Source organism: Camelus dromedarius, chromosome 16, assembly GCF_036321535.1.
Source record: "Camelus dromedarius isolate mCamDro1 chromosome 16, mCamDro1.pat, whole genome shotgun sequence".
NCBI lineage: Eukaryota > Metazoa > Chordata > Mammalia > Artiodactyla > Camelidae > Camelus > Camelus dromedarius.
The window spans coordinates 48,841,852-48,863,851 of record NC_087451.1 but is presented as its reverse complement, the minus strand read 5'-3'; the positions used below and the strand labels follow the sequence as shown (position 1 = coordinate 48,863,851).

At 38.6% G+C, this 22,000-nt stretch overlaps 1 protein-coding gene and 1 non-coding gene across 2 annotated transcripts; both read left to right on the top strand.

Annotated features, from left to right (window-relative positions):
* The first annotated feature begins 1,268 nt into the window (after positions 1–1,268).
* WSB1 (WD repeat and SOCS box containing 1) lies at positions 1,269–17,181 on the top strand. Its single transcript, XM_031468341.2, has 9 exons — positions 1,269–1,590; positions 6,747–6,915; positions 8,275–8,543; positions 9,733–9,864; positions 11,485–11,585; positions 13,827–13,999; positions 14,529–14,642; positions 15,661–15,768; positions 16,041–17,181. Exons 1-9 carry the CDS (start codon positions 1,551–1,553, stop codon positions 16,198–16,200), a joined length of 1,266 nt encoding a protein of 421 aa, XP_031324201.1. The 5' UTR covers positions 1,269–1,550; the 3' UTR covers positions 16,201–17,181.
* Positions 17,182–17,393: 212 nt separating this feature from the next.
* On the top strand, positions 17,394–17,584 carry LOC116158037 (U2 spliceosomal RNA). The gene has a single exon (XR_004142265.1). It is a non-coding gene; the product is annotated as a U2 spliceosomal RNA (small nuclear RNA).
* The last annotated feature ends 4,416 nt before the right edge of the window (positions 17,585–22,000 follow it).

Here is a 22,000-nt window from a genome sequence, read left to right as displayed (position 1 = left end):
GGTATTTGAGCTCCAAGACTGCAATCAAAATTCTTTTGTTTTACCCTAAATATTCAACAACTAGCCCCAGTGGATGGCACAGAATAAGCCATCAATAACTATGTTGACTTAAGGTAACAAAACGATTTAAAAAAGGGAGGGGGATGATTTCTTGTACCTGCTATGAAACATTTCACTATCGGAAGAATTATCACTCAGGCAAAGATGAAGCAGCCATGCCTTACTTGTCATTTGAGAGCTCTCAAAGGAGTTTGGCTATGCAATTCCTCTCCCATCAGTATCTGCTGCATATTTGAAATTCCCAGTCTTAGATGTCCTCCCTCGGAATAAGGCTTAGAGTCCACAGAAGAGCCCATTAAAATGCAAATATGTTATCAGTTAAGAACCAACTTGGCTTCTGGCAGACCCTGACACGTTTATCAGCCCTGCTGTGTGAAGAGCTAGCTGCCTCCCAGAGGCCTAGACCTCGGTTGGGTGCAGGAAGGGCTGCTTCTGAGCAGATACGGTGGGGTCCGCCTTGGCTAGGGGCCGGGACACTACTGACCGCCAGGCAGGACAAAAGCAGCCCCGGGTGGTCTCGTGGTGGGGCCGGGCCGTACGCCCTCATGCCCGGGTCTCCCTGTTCCTCACGCCGGATCACCTCGGCCCTTCCAAAAACCGGCTGGCTCACGTCAAAACTACAGCGGCCGGACGTGTGGTGCATAGCAATGTCCATTGTTACCTCATTGTTTTCATCAGCGAATCCTCCAGTTCCCCAGCACGGAGTGTGGGGAGGTGGCAACATCGAGTTCAAATCTGAAATGTCTTTTTTGTTCTTTTTAGTTCAGTCAGTTTAAATCCCATGCACTCTTTGCTGTGGGCTAATGTGTATTGTACAATTCTCCGCTTGCCTTTTCAAAGGCTGCTTCAACTTATAAACACCATGCCTGGGCCCCGGTCGGGAAAACGAGACGGAGTTCAATGCACAGTCAGTAGGTTCCAACCCAGCGTTTCGGCCAGGGCTGGGCTGGGCTGGGCTGGGCTGCGCTGGGGCTGCGCCGGGGCTACGCCCCTCCTCCTCCGCCCCCGCGCTCTTCCTGCTATGGCTGGTCGAGTCCCCAGGACAACGCCCGCTCGCCCCCGGCGGGAGGGCGGGGCGCGAGCTGAGCCCGTCACGTCCCGAGCGTCGGGAGGCGGGGTATCGAGCGTGACGTCCATGACGCCCGTGACGTCACGATGCCCCGCCCCTCGGCCCTGATATCAACGGCGCGGCCCGCCATTTTGTCTCTAGTGTCTCGTTTGCCTTCTGCAGCGTGGAGGGAAGTGTCTTGGTCCGTAGGCGTGAAGCAAGGAACAGAGTCCATTGTCTGTGTTTGGCTCCGTAGTTTGGTCCGAGGCCTCTCGGAGCTTTCCCGGGGCAGTCGGCAGAAGCCGCCGCGACCGCCCCGCCCCTCCCCTCCGTCCCCGGGATCGGGAGGGACCCAGCCCGCGTCACGCCCCTCGGTGCTCGCCGTTCCCTTCTCGGTCGTTGCGTCCGCATCGCACCCCCGGAATCAGACGGTGCCCCATAGATGGCCAGCTTTCCCCCGAGGGTCAACGAGAAAGAGATCGGTGAGGAATGGGACGGTGGGTGAGGGGTGCTGGTGAGCGCGCGGGGTCTGCGGTGAGGCACGGACTTCCCCGGGGAGGCTCGGGGGGAAGAGCGTCTCTGAGTCTGAGGGGAGAACAGTGAGCCGGGGCTAAGCCCGGGAGCGAAGAGGAAGGAAGCGGCTCCGCGGGTGGGTGTCGCCAACGGGTAAATGGGATCAGCGTAGATGGGGTTCCTACTGTACGCCTGGCACGGAGGGAGGCAGTGCGCGGATCTTAGGGGCAAAGAGAACCTGTGCGCCTAGTGGCGAGGGCTCCAGTGATCGTGTGGCCGAGGATGGACACGCACCCCTGGGGACTCGAGTTCCCTCTTCGGAGATCCGCGCTGGGCCATTCTCTTGGGATTCTCTTGGTTCAGGGGCTGAGGTGTCGAGTGGCCAGCGGAGGGCTGGGCAAGTCTCTAGGACTCTTAAAGTTTACGATCGGGAAAAGTAAATTTGTGTGTTCTGAGCTGTAATGAAAGGATGAGTTTTGTTGTATACCAACCAGTCAAAGGAGAAATGCAGCCGAAGAGGTGCCATCAGCCTGGAAAAAGCAAGATTAAAAAAAAAAATGGTACGGCGTTAAAGGCAGCGGCTCTGGGGCGGAGACTCAAGTTATCTTTACTACACTTTAGGAGCAGGGAGGAGCAGGGTAGCTGGGTGGAGTGACCGAAGAAAAGCTGAAGCTGAAGCTGAAAGGCTGTCTAGAAACTGGTTTAGTGGCCAGCCCTGCCACGCTGAAGACAGGCCAATAGATAGATGTTGAAGGACCTGCTTCAGGACCTACTCAGTGGCTCAGTTGAAAGCACCTCACGTTATTTAAATCCTCTCTCAAGGTAAAATAACTGGAACAGCTTTTGGGGGAGTTGGAGTTGCTGCGCATTCGTTGATATGCTTAGTAAAACATGGAACTTATCAAATCATGCTATACACTTTATTTACATATATACAGTTTTTATTTTTAAAAAACCGATTTAGCATCTCCCCACTCCTCCCCAAAGCCCAGCACTGAACTTACTGTATTAATTAGATGAAAATTGGAGGTAGCTACTGAGCAGAGAGCCTTTGCATTTCCTTGTTCTTCAGCCAAATGTGTCCCTTTGTTAAATACACTTGAAACAGGTATTTCTAGAGAAAGTAAGAGGCTGAAGTAGCCAAAAGGCCCTCTATCCAGTATGTGGGTGAATTTTTATATTTAGAGACAGCTATCATAGAATTCTGGACTTTTGTTAGAATTCTGTTAAATGGCACATTAGGATGGGGACTTTAACCATGGTTTTATTTAACTGTGGAGCATAAAACTCAAAAGTTCTTATTTTCAGCCCAGTGGATTTTTTTTTCCTTCTCAGTAATATCACAGATGAGTGATCTACCTTTCACTGATCTGTATTTTACTTCATCTTTATGAACCATTTTGAAAACTTTCCAGGCCCCTTCTAAGGGATGGATAGAGCTTAGCATACCTGCATAAGGTAGAGCCATCCCCCAAGTAGCCTTTAATTTTTTTTTTTTTGCATATTTAGATTCCAGTGTTATTTCCTGGATATGGTATAAAGTCACTAGTTACTTGCTAAATATCTAAAAGAACTTTGGCCTTTTGTAAACTTTTTAAAAACCCCAGGTTTTTGTTTCTTTGTTTCTTTTTTAAAGATATTATTTGGATACACAGTTAAACACTAATATCTCTTTAGCTTTGTATCTATCAGTAAGGACTTCCCTTTTTTCTTAGGTATTAATAATAGCTGTTTGGTTTCTCAAGTACTGACTGAAAGAGGAGGCAAGATTCCATGAGTGATTAAAGAAGTCTGTGACTGGGAGTTACTGCCTAGAGCTACTGCCCTTTTTCACAAGGCACTGCCACAGATCCTCCCTTCCCAGTTACGAAATTGCAGGGAAGAATATGAAGAAGGAGCTAAATCTGGTTTGCTTGGTTGAGCAGTGACTCAGATGATGTGTTACTACTGTCTGGATATTAATAATGTAGTTCTTTGTCTTATGGCCAAGTTCCCATGGCAGGCAGCTTTTCCCTTATACAAGGTCATTAAATCATGCATTTCTTAGGACACTAACAGTAAGCAGTTGCAAGTAGTATAAAGATTTAATTAAAATTTTTTGTTTGTTATAAGCCTTGTGCTAGTTTATGATATTGTACCAGTATTTAAGTGAGTGTGTAAATCATTTGATTAAAATGTGAGGATCCTTTACTATGCCTGTTAACAAGCAAAGAAACAAGGTAATTATTAATGCAATACTTGTATTTCTTTGTCAAATTTTTTAGGGTGACCCTATTTCTTAAAAATATATGTATATTCAAGAATAAATTAGCTTAAAAAAGAATAAACTGCCTTATTATTTCATGGTCTTTGTTATCTGAACCAGTTTTTTTTTTTTTAAGTTAATTTATTACCACCGTTTACACAAGAGGAGTTTTGTGATTGTGGCCAAGGTAAAAGAAGAAAAATACAAAGTGATCCTGAAATACATATGAAAAAATGAGTCTTCTGTAAGAAAGTTAGTCTTAGTTATGCTTACTAAAGGAGAAATGAATTCTTGTCTAATTTACCAGGTGTTTTAGAAGTTGAATGCAAGGGCCAGTCCTTTTTTGAGATAGAAGTTAACATAGTATACTCATCTAGTTTAACCAGGGGCTTTCTCTTTTTGAGATAATGTTTGCATTTTTCAATTGAATTTAAGACTTACTTTCCTTATTTGTGAACTTTGTTTCTTTTTTTCCTCCTAAAATTTGTGGATTTTTAAAAATAGATGTGGTGAAACAGAAACCCATGTCTTAAAAAAAAAAAAAAAAAGGTAGGCAGAGCTTGCGAATTCAGGGGCCAGGCACATAAAAGTACCTTAGTGAAATGACCATATAAGACTGGGCTTGGAGGAATGTAAGGAAACATGGAGCAGCAAGCCCTTTCAGAAATCATTTGCATATTTAAAAAATCATTCTACAGGAGTAAGAGGGTCACCGGTTTGTGAACTTTTAATGTCATGTTACTGCCAGTAAAGTTAATGTCACTTTAAGCTGTATTAGTACAAGTAAGGCAGGGGGAGGTAGGGGGTTCTACTGCTTTGATTAAACCACACTTGAAGTGTCTTGTTTAGTTCTAGGTGCCCCTTTTACGAGGGTCAGTACTAACTGGAGTTTGTCCAGAAAAGTACGGTGAAGGTGAAGGTAGAACCACATAATCTAAGGAATGATTGAGAATTCACCAGATTTTATCCTGGTGAAAAGATTTAGTCGCTCATGTCATGGCTATCTTCAATAAATGAATGCCATGTGAGAGCAGGATTAGGCTTATTCTCTTAGATCAGACTCAGGACTGAATGGGTAGACAGGCAAGGGGGAAGATTTTGAGTCATCAGAAGGAAAAACTCTGATAATCTCAGCTGTGCCAAAATAGATTATGAACCTATTTTTCATATTTATGAATATCACAGAAAAAACATTTCAGTTTTGCTTTGTTTTACTTTTAAACCATAGCTCATTTGTTAATCAAAGAATTGGGCGAGGAAATATTTAAATCAGTCAAGAATGGGAGCTTATACATTTTTAAAAAATTTTTTATTTTTGGGGGGTTGATTAGGTTTAATTATTTATTTTTTAGAGGAGGTACTGGGGATTGAACCTAGGACCTCATGCATGCTAAGCATGCATTCTACCACTTGAGCTATACTTTTCCTCCTACATGTGTTTTCATATTCATTCAATAAGTATTTTCTCAATTCTGTCACATGTCAGGTGCTACACTAACAGCACACGAGACTGAAAGTATCACTGAATAAGTACATTTTGGGGGTTTATATATATATATATATGTTTGCTCTGGGAATAGGAGTATAAGTGGTTCTCATTTGAACTGCAATATGTAGGATATGTTGAAGTTTAGTTGTTGGAAAGTTTAAGCCAAAAACATAAAAATACACTGTAGAGTTGGCCACAGAACTGACCACAAACTAGGTAATAAAGAAACTAAACTGAAAGTGACTTACAACTAAAAAGGAAGACTAGAAAAATTTGTAATCAAGACAGACATAAGACAGCAGTGCTGATAGACTGATAAAAGAAGACCCTTTCCCAGAACTGAGGAAGTGCCAGCTGCATTTGCCTGCGCACATGTACAGTAGGAGCCTGATGCTGCTGCTTGTTAAATGCAGGAGAAGAATTCTCTGTACACCTCAATATACCAGGTTTTGTTATGAATGTTAGATTTAATCACTTAACTAAATTTAAAATGTATGAAATTTGCTTAAAAATAAAAAGAATTACTTCATCTTCGTCAGTTTGTGACCCATTGGGAAGATGCTTGAGGCCCACTAGTCTTCAAGAGTCACAAATATAATGCATTTTAGAGCACTGGTTGGGAAGGTTGGACTAAACCTTTAAGTTACGGGGTTTTTACGATTTTTGTGATCTGGGCATAAGAAAGATAAGAATATTGGTGTTTGACTAGACTATTTTATAGTACTTCCATTGAATAATGATGTAGTACTCTATGGTTTTTGAAAGCTACAAAATTTTTGGAAGACTTTTCTTGCAGACCAACTTCTTAGTCTCTTGCATTTTAAATAGTAGTCATTTGACGAAAACATAAGGCATTGCAAAAGGCAGGAAGGAATTTAGTAACTGCTAGCCCTGATCGATCATGGATTATTGTTGTTTGACCAAGTTTTTAATTGAAACTTTCTTTAAAAAACTTTTGCTTAAAGATAGTTATTATCACTAATAAGGGGTCTTCACACCATATATCTTCCCTCAAAGGGTAGAATGCAGAACTCATTATACCTTGTCTGTATAGATAAAGGAGAAACTGGGTGGAGTTGAGGGGATTCCAAAGTAATATGAATGCAGTCTCAGATTCTTTTTTTTTTTTAAATTCTTTTGGTGGGGGTTAGTTTATTTACTTTTTTAATGGCTATACTGGGGATCGAACCCAAGACCTCGTGTATGCTAAGCACTCTCATTCTACTAGTGAGCACTGTACCCTCCCCCAAAGACTTTTTTTTTTTAAATTTAGGGTTTTTTGAGGGGGGAGGGGCAGGTAATTGTGTTCATTTACTTATTTATCTTTGGAGGAGGTACTGAGGTATTCTTGGTTATATATGGTATCTTACATTTTTAATTTTTCCTTTTAGTGAGATCACGTACTATAGGTGAACTTTTAGCTCCAGCAGCTCCTTTCGACAAGAAATGTGGTCGTGAAAATTGGACTGTTGCTTTTGCTCCAGATGGTTCGTACTTTGCTTGGTCACAAGGACATCGTACAGTAAAGCTTGTTCCGTGGTCCCAGTGCCTTAAGAACTTGTAAGACTCTCTTTTTTTTTAAATTTTCTGTCTATCTGTTCATAGAATTTACTTTTTCTTTGTGTAGAATAATAAAAAGATTTTGATATTTAAGTTTTTTCTTTTATAGACTGTTGTAAATATGTTTTAGTCATAAGCTAAATATATTTATTGGAAGGTTTGTGGTAAGAATTATCTGGCCTTATACATTATAGACTACTTTCTCAGATACTTGGATGTCTTTTAAGTTTCTCCTTTTCCATATATAAAAAGGCAGATTAATTGTACCTTGGTAGTGTATGCATTGTGTTGTGCCAGGTCAGGTGACTTTTGTTACGGGATACTTTTTGGATTTCACAACATTTTGTTCGGTAACAGTGGTACATAGATCATGTAATTATTTTTTATTTACTTAACAGTCCTTCTGCTTGGGTTTAATTGAGTTTAGATATATGTTGAAAGTTTTTCTAAAATTTATCATCTAATAAATTTAATCTTTCCCTGCTTTTTGTGTCTAGTCCACCTTCATGGTATTATTCATTAATGTCCTTATTACTTGCTCCTTTAGGTCTACAAAATGTGGGAAACTAGTGATTATTATGGGGTGTAAGAGAGTTTTCTGATGTCATCGTCACAATATCTTGTGTTCTTTGGGTTTTGGTTTTTGTTTTTTGCTTGTTTTTACTTCTTTTTGGTTAATTAAAGGAGTCCTAGTTGATACAGGCTACCTATATCAATTAGGATATATTGGAACAAATGTATTTGTTTGAAATTTTGAAATGAATGAATTATAAATTGCTTTATTGTTGAATTTATATTCTCTTTCTCAGCTACTGAGGATTTCTTTTAGTCTAAATAATAAATCCCTGGATCAAACCAAAATTTTTCTGAAGTTAAAAAAAAAAATGAGACATAAACTTGCTTACAAACCAGAAATAGACTCACAGACATAGACAACAAAGTATGGTTACCAAAGGGGAAAGGGGTGGGGGGAAGGGATAAATTAGGAGTTTGGGATTAGCAGATACACACTACTGTATATAAAATACAATACTGTGTTCAGTATCTTGTGGTGACCTGTGACAGAGGGGAATCTGAAGGAGAGTATATATGTGTATATGTGTGGCTGGGTCACTGTACACCTGAAATGAACAGAACATTGTGGATCAACTATGCTTCAATAAAAATAAATTTTTTAAAAAAGGTCACTCCCACATAGCTAATAGCAACTTTTCCCTTCCTATAAGGATTCTGTTATTCATTATATCACTATAATGATATTCAAGATATTTTAACAAACATTTATCATTGTTTATTATCCATAGGAGTCCAGAGTAAATAGTAACTAGATTTCAATCTGACCTTTTATTTCCCACTCAGTCTCTTGCATGGCACCAAGAATATCACCAACTCAAGCAGTTTAAGATTGTCAAGACAAAACAGTGATGGTGGTCAGAAAAATAAGCCTCGTGAACATATTATAGACTGTGGCGATATAGTTTGGAGTCTTGCTTTTGGATCTTCCGTTCCAGAAAAACAGAGTCGCTGTGTAAATATAGAATGGCATCGATTCAAATTTGGACAAGATCAGCTACTTCTTGCCACCGGGTTAAACAATGGGCGTATCAAAATATGGGATGTATATACAGGTACAGAGTCATAGTTTTAAAAGCAAACCTTACAAAATGACTATAACTCAATAAAAAATGTTAAAAAAAAAAAGCAAACCTGATAATTCTATGATGCAAGCATCAATCACAGGTGCTAGAATACGTGATTTGAGGATTTTAACTTAAGAAAAGCAAGAATTGATGCTGTGAATGTATTTTTATGATTGGCCTGAATAGCATCTTCAGCTCATAGTTTTATTTAGGAAAATAGAGTTCACATTGCCTGATCATTCTTCGAGGACTATTACAGCAAGAAGGGCATGTCTTAGGAATGCTTAGTTAATTATCACTTATAAACCAGTAATTTGTTTAGTTTATGACTCATATTGTAAGGTGTTTTCCTTTTCAGTGATTGATAGCTTAGCTTTCAAGGTAAATCTGGTTTTCAGCAATCATTATCTAACCTCTGTAAGGTTTAGTGACATTTTATCTAAAGTTTAACCAGATAGGTTGAGAAGTTAAAATTCTTTGGTCAATAAAAAGTAAATGTGTTCTAAAATTGTCTCTGGCTGATAGTATGTACTCAGAAATTTAAAGGGTTTTTAAAAAATGAGCATTAAAACAATATGTAACATTAAAATACAAGTGATACTAACATTGGGGATAATGAGTCAGAAAATTTGAATTTTTCAAAAAAAATTTAAGATAAGCACATAGATTTTCGTAGAAAAACAAAATTTATAATAAGTGGATAAAGTACATTTTTTCATTAATATTATGTTTGAAAATTTAGGGTGTTGTCAGATAACATGTATTTTGGGGGGAATTTGACAGTCTGTTCATAATCTAGGCCAAAGAAAAGGAAAGGAAAATTTGATTTAAATTTTAAAATCATACTATACAAAAATTTTACAGTGATGTAGATTTTCTTGATATTAAATTGACTTGATCCAAAAGTTTGTCCACATTTCAAGAATTCCCTTTTAATTTTTCCAATAAATTTAGGCTCTGCTATTTTGGAAATAATCCATTTTAAAACAACGTAAATAGTGAATCTTTAAAGATAATAATAAAAGCACTAATAAATAAGTCATTTTATACTTGGTAAACTGAGGAGGTACTCGTATTTCTATTTTTTTTTTTTAAATGGTGAAGAACCTTATTTTTTTTAAATGGAAGCTGATAAAAATTATTGTCTTTTCTTTTAACCCCCTTTCATTGCATTTAGGAAAACTCCTCCTTAACTTGGTGGATCATACTGAACTGGTCAGAGATTTAACTTTTGCTCCAGATGGGAGCTTGATCCTGGTATCAGCTTCAAGAGACAAAACTCTGAGAGTGTGGGACCTGAAAGATGATGGTATGCCTTTTTTCTTTTCCCAGGCTGTGAAAGAGTTTCTTGATGTTACTACTGAGAGGTACTGTGATCACCTGGGGCATTTGACATTAAAAGTGGCATGTGATCAAAGTTTCCATGTTTTAGTCCTTTGGTCCCTTTCCCTGTGTAAAGCAAACAAAACCACAAATGTGACCCAGAGTAGGAGCCAGCAGTTACTCTAAGTAAACAATCTGACATTATTCAGAAACTAACCACACAGATCTGTATCGACTGTTAGAGGACAAACTGGATCGTTTACAGGGTTTTATCTGAGCTTGTCTGTGCTGATTTATTTATTCTATATTAGGGAGATTTATTAACTTCCTTCATTTGCTTAGTGAAAATTTAAGTAGATCTTGACATAACGAAATATATAACTTAGTAATTAATACAATGTAAATTAAAACATGATTTATATACCAGAATTTATATTTAAATGCTAATCATAATAAGTTGGAGAGGTTAAGTAAGAAATTATCTTATAAAAAATAGGAGATTTGCCCTCCAATATAGTGAAAGGTAAGTCAGTGTCAAGTACTTAGTTTTTTCTGAAACATTCATAATTGTGATGCTCTTAGAAAGTTTTGGAGACTACCTTGTTTGAGAGGACTGAGATGAGCATCTCTTCCCTTCTTATCCTCTAATGAAAGTGTTTACATGTTTAAGTAAAACCTTATATTTAATTAGGATCTGCTAGTGCTCTACCAGCCTCAGGCTGGAGGTTGGCAGGCTTGTTTGGGGAAATATAGCTTAAATTGACTATAGTAGGAAAAACTCCTCAGATTTGGAGACTTGTTCCAGCTTATGGGTAGTAACCATTGCCTGATAAAATAATATGCTAATACTGTTACCAAACCATGAGGTACCTCCGTGTTTTGTCAGTTGTCTGATTGCTCAGCTATTGAGGGGTGAAGGAATCCCAACAGTTAAAACAGCTCAATCAGTAAATTTTTATTTTCATTTGCATATCAAATGGTGCTTGCTCTCTGAACGTATTTTCAGTTGTGTGCACATGTTTTAAGAAGGTAGACTCCGTAAAATGTAAGCTCCAAGAGTAAGGACTTTGTCTTATTCACAACCATATCTTCAGTGCTAGGCATTTAGTAGATATTCAGTAAGTGTTTGTAAAATTAAGAGTTGAAGTATACTTAGGCACAGTTGTATGCTTTGGGTATAATGCACAGGGGCCTTGGAGTGAAGTGTAAGTTACCAAAAGGGAAAAAGGATGAAAAGGCATTCTGAAGATGTCCATGAGGTCTCAGCCTAGTGGTATTCCAGTTCCTGCATTTGTAGAATAAGAATTAGATAATCTATCATCTGTAAAAGTCAGCTGACTTTTTCTTAAAGGGCCAGGTGGTGAATATTTTAGCCTTGTAGACCATGCTATCTCTGCAGTAGTTACTCAGCTCTGTTGTAGCACAACAGTGGGCATGCTTGCTTCAGTAAAAACTAAGGAACAAAAATAAGTAACTTGTATATTGCCAACCTCTGTAGATAAATCGCTGCCTCTGCAGAAGTTTATTATTCTATGATTCTGCCAGTTCTGAAATGCTACTGATTTGAAGTGGGTTCTAGGGTTAAGACAAGTATTTTCTTTTCCAGGAAACATGATGAAAGTATTGAGGGGCCATCAGAACTGGGTGTACAGCTGTGCCTTCTCTCCTGACTCTTCTATGCTGTGTTCAGTGGGAGCCAGTAAAGCAGTATGTGTCAAAGTTCTTGTACATTTATTGTGAATTGGATTATAATAATGTATGCGTAATCATTTAAAATCTAAGTAACCTATTAAGTATGTGCTCGGTGTCTTGAATATCTTAAATGTTTTATTTCATGATGGGGGAGAATTTGCATGAGGGAAATTAAGTAAATATAGTTATTGATTGTGAAGTGAGAAATTGGATTGCTTTTAGTTAGAGATGATGTTCATAAAATAAGGGGTTTGTCATATTTATTTTTTTTAAGATCTAGGAAAGTTTATGTGCTATAGAAGAGTTCTGGTCCAAATGTTAAGATATTCCCTTGCTAATTTTCTTCTCTGTTGTTCTATTTTTTTTTGTCCAGTTTGCTGTTTAAAAAGTTTTGAGTCCCAGCTGGTCCTGGACATTTAACTGAAAAAAAGTAACTTAAAAATCTAAGAGGAGTAAAAATAGCAGTCATGTATGACCTGCAGTGAATTAATAGATGAAATTTGATATGATCTGTCTTGCATAGCATACCTGTAGACAGATTAAGTATTAAGTGACTCTTAAGAGGGTTATACTTAGATGACCTCTCCTTCTGTTGTCTACCAGCTCTGAGTTAGTATAGTTAAAGAGATCTTATTAGCTCCAAGTATTTATGAAAATGGTTGAAGTCCAGATACATGTGATGATCACAATACACTTTGAATTAATGGAGGGGTGGGTGGGAGGCTGGTTAAAATGCATTTTATTTAGCCAAGAAGTATGTTAAAATGATAGTTGCGAATGTTGGCAGTTTAGAAAAAAATATTCAGTTTAGTTCTTTAAAATTCATAAGAAGAGCAAAGCTAGATGTTGACATTGCTATTTTAGGCTGTGTGTTTTCCATATGCTTCTTGCTTTCCCTGTCACAGGTGGTGGCAGCAATATTGGTGTGATTGAGGTTATGCTGGCACCACTCGCACACAGGCGCACAATGGTGTTAGCTGGGCAGAAAGAGTGGCATCTCTGGCTACCGGGCTGGGGGCGACCTTTACCATAGGATGAAGTAACCTTGCATTCGGCTGCAAGGTGTACTGTACGTACACAGGTGCTGGTCGACGTCCACTTTCTGCTTTTCTTTCTTTCTTTTTTTTCTTTTTAAAAATAATTTCCCCTACAGTGAAACCAACTGACTCCACTGAGTAAATTGGTCTTCCAGTCTGGTGGAATTGGGAGTCTTGACATGTGAAACCAATTTAATGTAATACAAATTGACTTTAGAATGGTTTCTCTGTGCTATTTTTTGGAATTCTTTGAGATACTAGAGATACCTTTAAGCCTTTGATCCTATTTAAAATTTGTATTTATTTTTCTTTGGAAATAATATATTGTGTCTGTGCAGAAAAAAAGTAGCAAAAGGATTGCTTTACTCCAAGAGGAGGAGAGATTGTCTTATTAGGACATTTAAAATAACAGACTGAAGTAAACGTTAGAATCCTGTTTAGAGCTATTCTGCACAGTCTTAAGTACTGATCTTTAGAATCTAAAAATATGTGTGAACATGTACTAAAGTAATTTAAATGTTTTATACTTAAAATGACTAATGATTGTGGTCGGATTGGGAAAAGTAAGATTGGCAAATCTTGATTCACAGAAATGTTGTTAATTGTATTATTTTCATAAATGAGCATTTTCATTTTGTAATATGGTTTAACATCCTTGTTTGCCAAAGAAATTTCATTTGGCTGTGAAAATTCTCTTTGCTTGCAGTATCTGTTTCTCTTCCTAGGCTCACGTTGGTGACCCAAGCCTATTGTAAACAAGTGATTATCTCAAAGGGAGATGCCAATGGAGTAACAATTTGTTAACCTTACATTTTCTGTCTGTATATTTTTTAAAAATTTGGTAGTTTCTGGAAAAAAAAAAAAGAAGGGTTTGTAGTACTTAACCCTATTTATTTCTGTATATTATATAGTTAATTAGTTTTTGCAATAAATGAATTTCAATATAACTTTGTGGTTAAATTGCATTGCCTTTTGTGTTTAGGCTTTTTTTTAAATTAACATTTAACAGAAACATTTGAAATAGAATTTGCATGTCTACTTTAATTAACTTAAAGACTGATTTTAATCTGACTATGACACTGAGCATATTCTTTTAATTACTCATAATTTATAATGTTTAATTTAATATTATAATTAAATTTAGCAGTTATAGTTTAAGATGTGCCATTTTGTCCTCTGTGTGTCTGAATGAAGCTATAACATTTGCCTTTTTTTGCAGGTTTTTCTTTGGAATATGGATAAATATACCATGATTCAGAAACTTGAAGGACATCACCATGATGTTGTAGCTTGTGACTTTTCTCCTGATGGAGCATTACTGGCTACTGCATCTTATGATACTCGAGTATATATCTGGGATCCACACACTGGAGACATTCTGATGGAATTTGGGTGGGTACAGCATGAATTATTGTAGTCTATAATTCATCTCTATCATCAGCATAGCTTTTAAGAAGTTACAGGAATGATTAGAAATCTAAAATTGAAATCTAAAATTACATGTGAAATGTGAAATCTAAAATTACAGTCTATGATCATTTAAAATTTTGGTATTATTTAGCCCCTTGAATAATGCATATAATTTCTATAAATCACCCTCTTGATAGAGATCATGTTACTGCTATTTAATGACAGTACATGACCCTATAGAAGTGGTCATTACATTTAGGTTTCATGTTAGGGAAGCATAGTTAAAAAGTGAAGTTGGACTTAATCTTAGTGTCATCACCCACTTTGTGAAAAGGAGGTTAGTAATTAGGTTAAGTGACTTCATTTAACTTGAGTAGATCAGCTCTACTCAGTCTTCTTCTCAGTTGCATTCATTAAGGCCACTTTAAACGTTATTCAAAGACTGATGTACTTTATACCTGGGTAGTTTTGTTTCTTGAAGTGACTGATTTCCACATGTCTTTGACCTCAGGCACCTGTTTCCCCCGCCCACTCCAATATTTGCTGGAGGAGCAAATGACCGATGGGTACGATCTGTATCCTTTAGTCATGATGGACTGCATGTTGCAAGCCTTGCTGATGATAAGTAAGTGCGTGAATTACAGCTTGACCTATTTATTACTGTCTTTTAAAGATTTCCTTTTATTCTTCCACTTAATAAAGACATTCTTAAGGCTGGGGGGAAAAGGCCTTTCTGTAGTTTGGGTTTTAATGTCTCTCTGTCTAGACAAGACCTTGAGAGATGTTGGTGTGTCTTAAAGAATTGTGGCCTGAACAGTATTTATGTAAACTAAAGAAGATAATGCATGCCTTTCCCTGTGTTTTTTGTTTGTTAACTAGTTTAGGCAAACTGGGTAGATTTTTTAGTTAGCTTTCAGCTCAGATGACAGATTTTTTTTCAGTAATACAAAGGTTCAAGCGGAAGGACATTTTCAATAATGCTAAAAATGGTCATTTGTATCCACTGAAATTGAGACTTTAAGATGAAATGTTACATAAGAGAGATGCTACTTATTGGTGAGAAGCAGAAATTAGCTGTAGCCATTCCTTTTTCTCATACTTTTAATCATACAGTGTGCATGGATCACAGTAAGCAATTTGGTCACATCAGTTCAGAAGGCAGCTCTTTACACAGTGTTAGCAAACATGAGGAGAGTTCTTTATTTGCCAGCAATCATTGTTCTCCTTTGCTCAAATAGGCTCTGAATATAAGTTCTCTGCTGTTCTTTGACATACTATATGTAAGTGGAAAGGATTTATAAACATCTGGCAAGGAGTCAAAACAGATCAGATAACTGATTTTTAAGTGTAAGAAAGTAAGGAGAAAGCTGGTTGTGAGCATTATAGATCTGAACACTGGGAAGTGAAGGCAGCTATGCCTTGTAGTTTCTTAAGTGTGAGTTGATCCAAATTACCCAGTTGGTATAGACTAGAAAATCTTTTATAAAAGCAAGTTACAGTAATTGCTGCAGTGGTGTGTGTGTGTGTGTGTGTGTGTGTTTTGTGACTCAGCACGAAGTGGTATTTCTTTCTGAATTTTAAAAGTTGGCTTTTAATTTAAATTTCCTATTAGATATTTACTGGAAAATTTATTTCTTTTCCAGAATGGTGAGGTTCTGGAGAATTGATGAGGATTATCCAGTGCAAGTTGCACCTTTGAGCAATGGTCTTTGCTGTGCCTTTTCTACTGATGGCAGTGTTTTAGCTGCTGGGTAAATGAATTTTCTGTTTTCTTTTAAGAGGCAATTTAAGGTGACTTTTAGTCAAAGCAGCCAGTATTTTATTGTCAGTAAACCGTCCAGAAGGGCTCTTTACAGTACTGTTACTTTGTCAAAGAGGAGATCATTGGGTAGGTCTCCTTATTAGGTTTTAATGTGCAGTTTGTGGCTCCACGGCAGAGTCTTTGTGATAGTTGTTTGAACTGTGTGGATGTTGAAATCCATGGATTTGGGTGACTCGGCTTGTGTTTTTTGTTTCTGTTTAGGACACATGATGGAAGTGTGTATTTTTGGGCCACTCCAAGGCAAGTCCCTAGCCTTCAACATTTATGTCGCATGTCAATCCGGAGAGTGATGCCCACCAGAGAAGTCCAGGAGCTGCCGATTCCTTCCAAAGTTTTAGAGTTTCTCTCCTACCGCACTTAGAGGACACTGCCTTTGCTAGTAGTAGGGACTGACAACACACCTTTACAAAAACCTCAAGCTTTACTGACTTCAAGGTTTAGGAGATTTATTTAATTTGATACATCCTTCTACTGCATTAGTTGAGCTTTTAAAATATTATTTATAGACTGTAGGAGAAATACTTCTGAACATATCAAATGTAAATTTTTTTCTAAAATTTAACTGTGAAAACATATACATACATGTATATATTTAGATATAAGCTGCTATGTGTTGAATGGACCCTTTTGCTTTTCTAATGATTAGTTCCAACATGTATATATTGCTTCAGTAGAGCCATGATACTGTATCTTTGCTATAAAGTGGAAGGACCTTTTTAATTCTGGGACACTGAGTTAGGTGGTAAATACTAACTTAAGAAAGATGAATTGCCTCATACAAAATGTGTGTTTGGTTTAGGGGTGAGGGGTGGTCAGACAACTGACCTACCGGTAAAACACAGTTTTTGTCTAGGGAAGGAAATTTTGTTTTCCTTAGGAGTGGGATCTGAGAGGTAGAATTTGAATGTGACATTATTAAATAAAAAACAACCAGGATATAACTAGAAAAAAGTTTTCCCCCTAACTACTGCTGCAAGCCTTAATTTTGGAAAGCAGCTTGCTACTTTAACCTCTGTGGTATAAAGTGTTATGAATTGTAGTCAATTTGAAAAATCCATCTACTGTATTATTGCTAAATATTTTGTTGTTTGTACTAAGGGACAATTATTTTAAGACCATCGGCTTTTTTTTTTTTTTTTTTTTTTGGCTCATTTTTTACACATACTCTATATTTCTGCAGGGGATAATATTGGTGACTTGCCAAAGAGAAGCAATATGGTATATCTGCTTTTACCTTCTGTTATTTATCTTACCTGCAGATATTAAGAATGTATGCATTATGTAAAATGCTTGATTATATATTTTTGTTGAGTTTTTTAATTAAAGGCTTAAAAAAACAGTATCGCAAATGTTTCATGTCGGAAGGTTTCATGTTTTTTGGTCTATCTCCAATGTAAGATTGATGGAACACCAAAAGCAAATTTATAAAGAAGGGTAATGAAATAGCACAAGTAAAAGGCACTGCTTTAGAGTGAATGCTTCATGAATGCAGCCACTTACATTGGTTTGTTCTGGGAGAACTGTTAACAGAAATGCCCACTTTAAAAGCGTAGGATCGCTTCTCAGCCTTTTGGCTAAGAACAAGTGTAGTATCTGTTCTTACCAGTTTAATATCTGATACGTCCTCTATCCGAGGACAATATATTAAATGGGTTTTTGGAGCAGGGAGTTGGAATAGGCGCTTGCTCTGTCCACGGCACGCGTCAGCCTGGTATTGCAGTGCTTTCAGGAACGGTGCACCCCTCTGGGGAAATAAAGCTGTTGTTAAAAAAAAAGCATAGGAAAGGAGAATAACAACTGAACAAAAGAAAATTATGATCTTTTGGAGGAATGGGCTTATAGTAAACCTTTCTGGTTAAAGTAACTGTTAGGAAACAAATGTGGTGTGGGCCTACTGAGGAGGCAAAATAAGCAAAACTTCTATAAGCCAGGTGCGTCTTGAAGGCTTGTTTCCTCTGAGAAATTTATTTGGAAGTTCTGAGAGTTGGCTCTTTTCAGAGTGTCCAGACAATAAATTTAAAACTCAGTGGAAAATCTGCCCAAGTTACTTCTTGAGAATCACCTGTATTTTACAAACAGAATCACAAAAACATCATTTATCTTTAAACCTGTTACTATTTTTTTCATTTTACCTTGTTACATATCTGCTTTATAATTTTGAAATAATAAGATAATACCCTTCATACCATTAAATTATTTACTCTTCAACCAACATGTCCAGTTAAGATTTTGTCTTTGAAAGATACATTCTCTGAGAAGGCCAGAATTGCTTGCTGTCTCCCCATGAAAAACCATAGTGCAAGATGAAAGGAAGACTGCAGAATATAAGTCAAGTAGAAACATACTTAAATGTTCCATTTATTTAGCAGGAAGAAGGAATAAGCAGCATGATCATGCTTTAGACTGATTGACCAAAGGAAGGTAGGGAAGACATGGTTGGGATCCTAATGTGGGTCAGATGCTAGCTACATGATTTTGAAATGATACTGCTTCTTTCATGTCACGTCATTTGGAGAACAGGCAGGAGATCCTTTATGCTCAGATTTCACTTCCTATTTTAGGACTCCTTAGGGGTACATGTGAACATAAGAAAATACCTCTCATTCTCAGTAGCCAAGCCATCTTTTAACAATTTTAGATGATTTCAAATGTCTTAGACCTGTGACTTGACCTTAGGTTGGCAAATCTTAAATTTATGATCCTTGAAATTCCCTGCCCGCTTGTGACTGAGGTAAAGTTGGATTCAACTGGTTTGCACTGCCTTCGGGGCAGCAAGACCAAAAAAGGCCGGACCACAACTGTAGCATGCTTATGGGTTGAGGTAGCGTCTGATGGGTGCAGAGGCCTTGGCTGTTGGCCAGCCGGTAGCAGGGCAAGAAAATACAAAGTACAAGAAGTAAAACATTGTCTCACAAGCCAGAAACCATAGAGACAGTGAATCCAGCCTCCAGTCCAAGCTCCAGATTAATCAGAGTGAAGGTTTGTGGTGACAAACATCTTGTCCAAGTAATTTTGACAAGGTTCTGGCCTAAGATGATGCATTTTAACTGTAGAATGTATAGATTATAAAACAAACAATTTCTACAGTAGAGTGATTTATGAGTGTACTGTTGTATGTTGGTTTCAAAATCTTAAGTAAAGCATCAGTTGGCGTATACTGGTTTTTGTTGTAAAATCCTTTCCCCTTAAAAGTGAGCTGTTGGTAGTGAACAATGAAGTTCAACCAGGAGCAATGGTCATCATAACCACGGCTTAAGTTTACAGTAGGATGTTTGGAAGGAGTGAAGATTAGTTTAGCCATTTCTACCTGCTCTTTCCTCTGTAAAGTTTGCCTTTAGCCAAAAGCAAAACGTCTGGTCAGAACCAGGTATAAAGTGACCTATTTGTATTACAAGTGTTTGGGTAGCCTCGTGAGGTTGTGATATGGCATTTTTACAGGTTTATTTCAGCAGTTGAAGAATCCAGGGGCGGAAAAAAAGATTGAATGAGGCTAGGATTGGGGCAGGAAAAATGAGCTAATTCAGTTTTGATGAACTCCAGCATCATTTCCCCCTTTAAAGACTGCAACTATGATTATTCTTGTGGTTTCTCTTAGAGATCTTACAGAAAACTAGGAACTTTTCTCCACCTGTAATACCACAGAGAAGTTGCCCTTTTGGTCTCAGTAAACACTAGACTTTGTTTAGGAAAATCTAATACAGTGATGATGGTGATCTTTGTTGTTTTGTTTTAAATGAGGCTGAAGCACTAATGGCTCTTTAAGAATTGTTCTCCAAAAATAAAGTGTGGATATAGAAATTATCTAGTGTGGGTCAGGAAATAAGAGATGAATGACTTGAAGTGAAGACAGATAAAGTGGTGTCTCCAATAAGTTGTTTTCTGTAAAAGTTTCCCAATTATTGATTAGTAATAAAATGTTCTTACAGGAAAAAAATAAAGATGATGAATATTAAAAGATACCTGAGAAGGGGGGAGGGTGTAACTCAGTGGTAGAGCGCCTGCTTAGCATGCACGAGGTCCTGGGTTCAATCCCTATTACCTCCAATTAAAAAAATAAATAAACCTAATTACCCCCCACCCCCACAAGAAAAAAAAAAGTCAACTTTTTTGGGAAAAAAGTTACTAAAAGAAAATACCCGAGAAAGCTGATGCTGTAAAGTAAAGCCAGTATAAAATGGAAACCATAAAGATGGACATTTGCCCTAGGTGAGTGCACAGATACTCATTTCTATGTCTTCCTCAACCGCCTCCCCACCCCTCAGATCCGTAGATGATTTGGCAGGAATTACATAGGTTTCTCTCTTCAGTGATACCTGTTGAGCTTAGAAAACAACAGGAACTGTGGGCCAACTGTATTGCAGGGTCTGCAGATACCCAAAGTAGTCCCCACCACCCCCTATTTTATGACACGAGCCTGTTTCAGTTGCATGACTTACCCAAATCTTGTAGATACATTAGTTTATGACCTAGATGGCCTCTAGAAGCTGCCCCAGCCCAAAGTAGTCTTGCCCCTTTCTTGAATTTCATCAGTCTTCCATAACATTTGCTTGGCCTTTGAAACATGCCTGGTTGCTGGTTGCTCCTCTTGGTGCCCCATTTAGAAGACAGATGCCTCACATGTTGTGGGGTGGAGGGGTTGCTCAGCTTTCTCCCACAGGGCTCTGCCCTTGGTTGGCATTTGGGTCACAGTGGCAGGTTGTTGGCCCATGGGATGGAGAGACTGGATCCCGGTCAGCAGGCGTGGAAGTGCCCCTGGATTGGGGAGTTTAGATGAGAGGCCCAACGCCAGCACATCCTGCTTGTGCCTGGCAGAGAAAGCAGTTCCCTCAGACTGGGTCACGCTATCAACACCTGGCGAAGACCCAGCCTTCATAGGCTTGGCCCCATTTAGCCTCAGATCAGGAGGATGATCATAGAGCAGGTTGGCCTAGTTTCTCCCTCCAGGGCCTGCTGCCCAGAGGACTTCACAGAAGTGCTGGCTGAGGCTGCATCTCAAGAAAGACTTGGGTGATCGCTGGCTTGACTGCTTAACAGGCTACAACTTCTGAATCTCTGATATTAAAAAAATAAAGCTGTCATAGTGCCTCCCCTCCATGAGTGGTGTTTAGCTTCTCTTTGTTGTGTGCACGGTGTTGAGTACATGGCAGGCATCTGGCATGTGTTACTACCATTTGTTGAGCAGTGGCTGTGTGCTCATTGCTATTCCTGGTGCTTCCCAACAACTCAGAAGTATTATTACCCCCGTTTTGTAGCTGTGGAGGTTCAGAGAGACCAACTCACTCCCCAGTGTCATAACAGCTAAGAAATGACATTTGGGACTTAAAAGTCCAGTGACTTTGTCTCCAGAGCCCTGTTTCTCTCCAAAATGGCCATGAATGGGCCCAAGACTTTAGGGAAAGCGCTCACTCAGTCAACCTCAGGCTCCTAAGTTAGTCCCTACCTGTGTCTGCCAATCCCTTGGGGTTAGCTCTGACATCAAGCTTAACCATTCCCAACACACTCCTCCTTTCCCTGGATCGTGGAAAACACTAGAAGGAATGACTCCAAATATAATTTGGTGATTGAAACCCATGCAGACAAGAAAATGACTCTTGAGCCCTGTCCTTTGCCTACTGCTTGGGGAAAGTACACTGCATGTTGGTTTGGTTTTACCCCCCACAATGCTCTTCTTAGGAACTTCTCTCAAACAAATAATTTTTATTGCATGTGGGGACAGTGCAACTCAGACCCAAGCAGGAAGCAGCAAAGCAGTCACTGGAGGTGAGAAAGTCAGCTGACCTTGAAGCTGCTGGCTTCAAAGATGCACATCAGGTCGTTACAAACTGCCAAATCCAGGAGAAGCCTGAGCCCCTGTGTGGACAGCAGCTGTGTGGACAGAGTTAGACTTGCTTGCCTGGAGCTGACCTAGCACGAATACCAGCCTCCAGGGTGGCCCTGGGCCAGATGGAAGAGCTACCCAGGTCAACTGATACAGATGCCATTGAAGGAGCAGGGACAATTCACAGCCAGAGAGGGCCATGTCAGGAATAAAGGAGCAGATCATTCTTACCGTATTCATAGATTGAAAGCTATGCTTTTATCCCTCCACATTTGAACATCTGAAATTGGGATGTATTTTATTTTATTTTATTTTTTCCATTTTTTAAAGGTGGAAATATAGG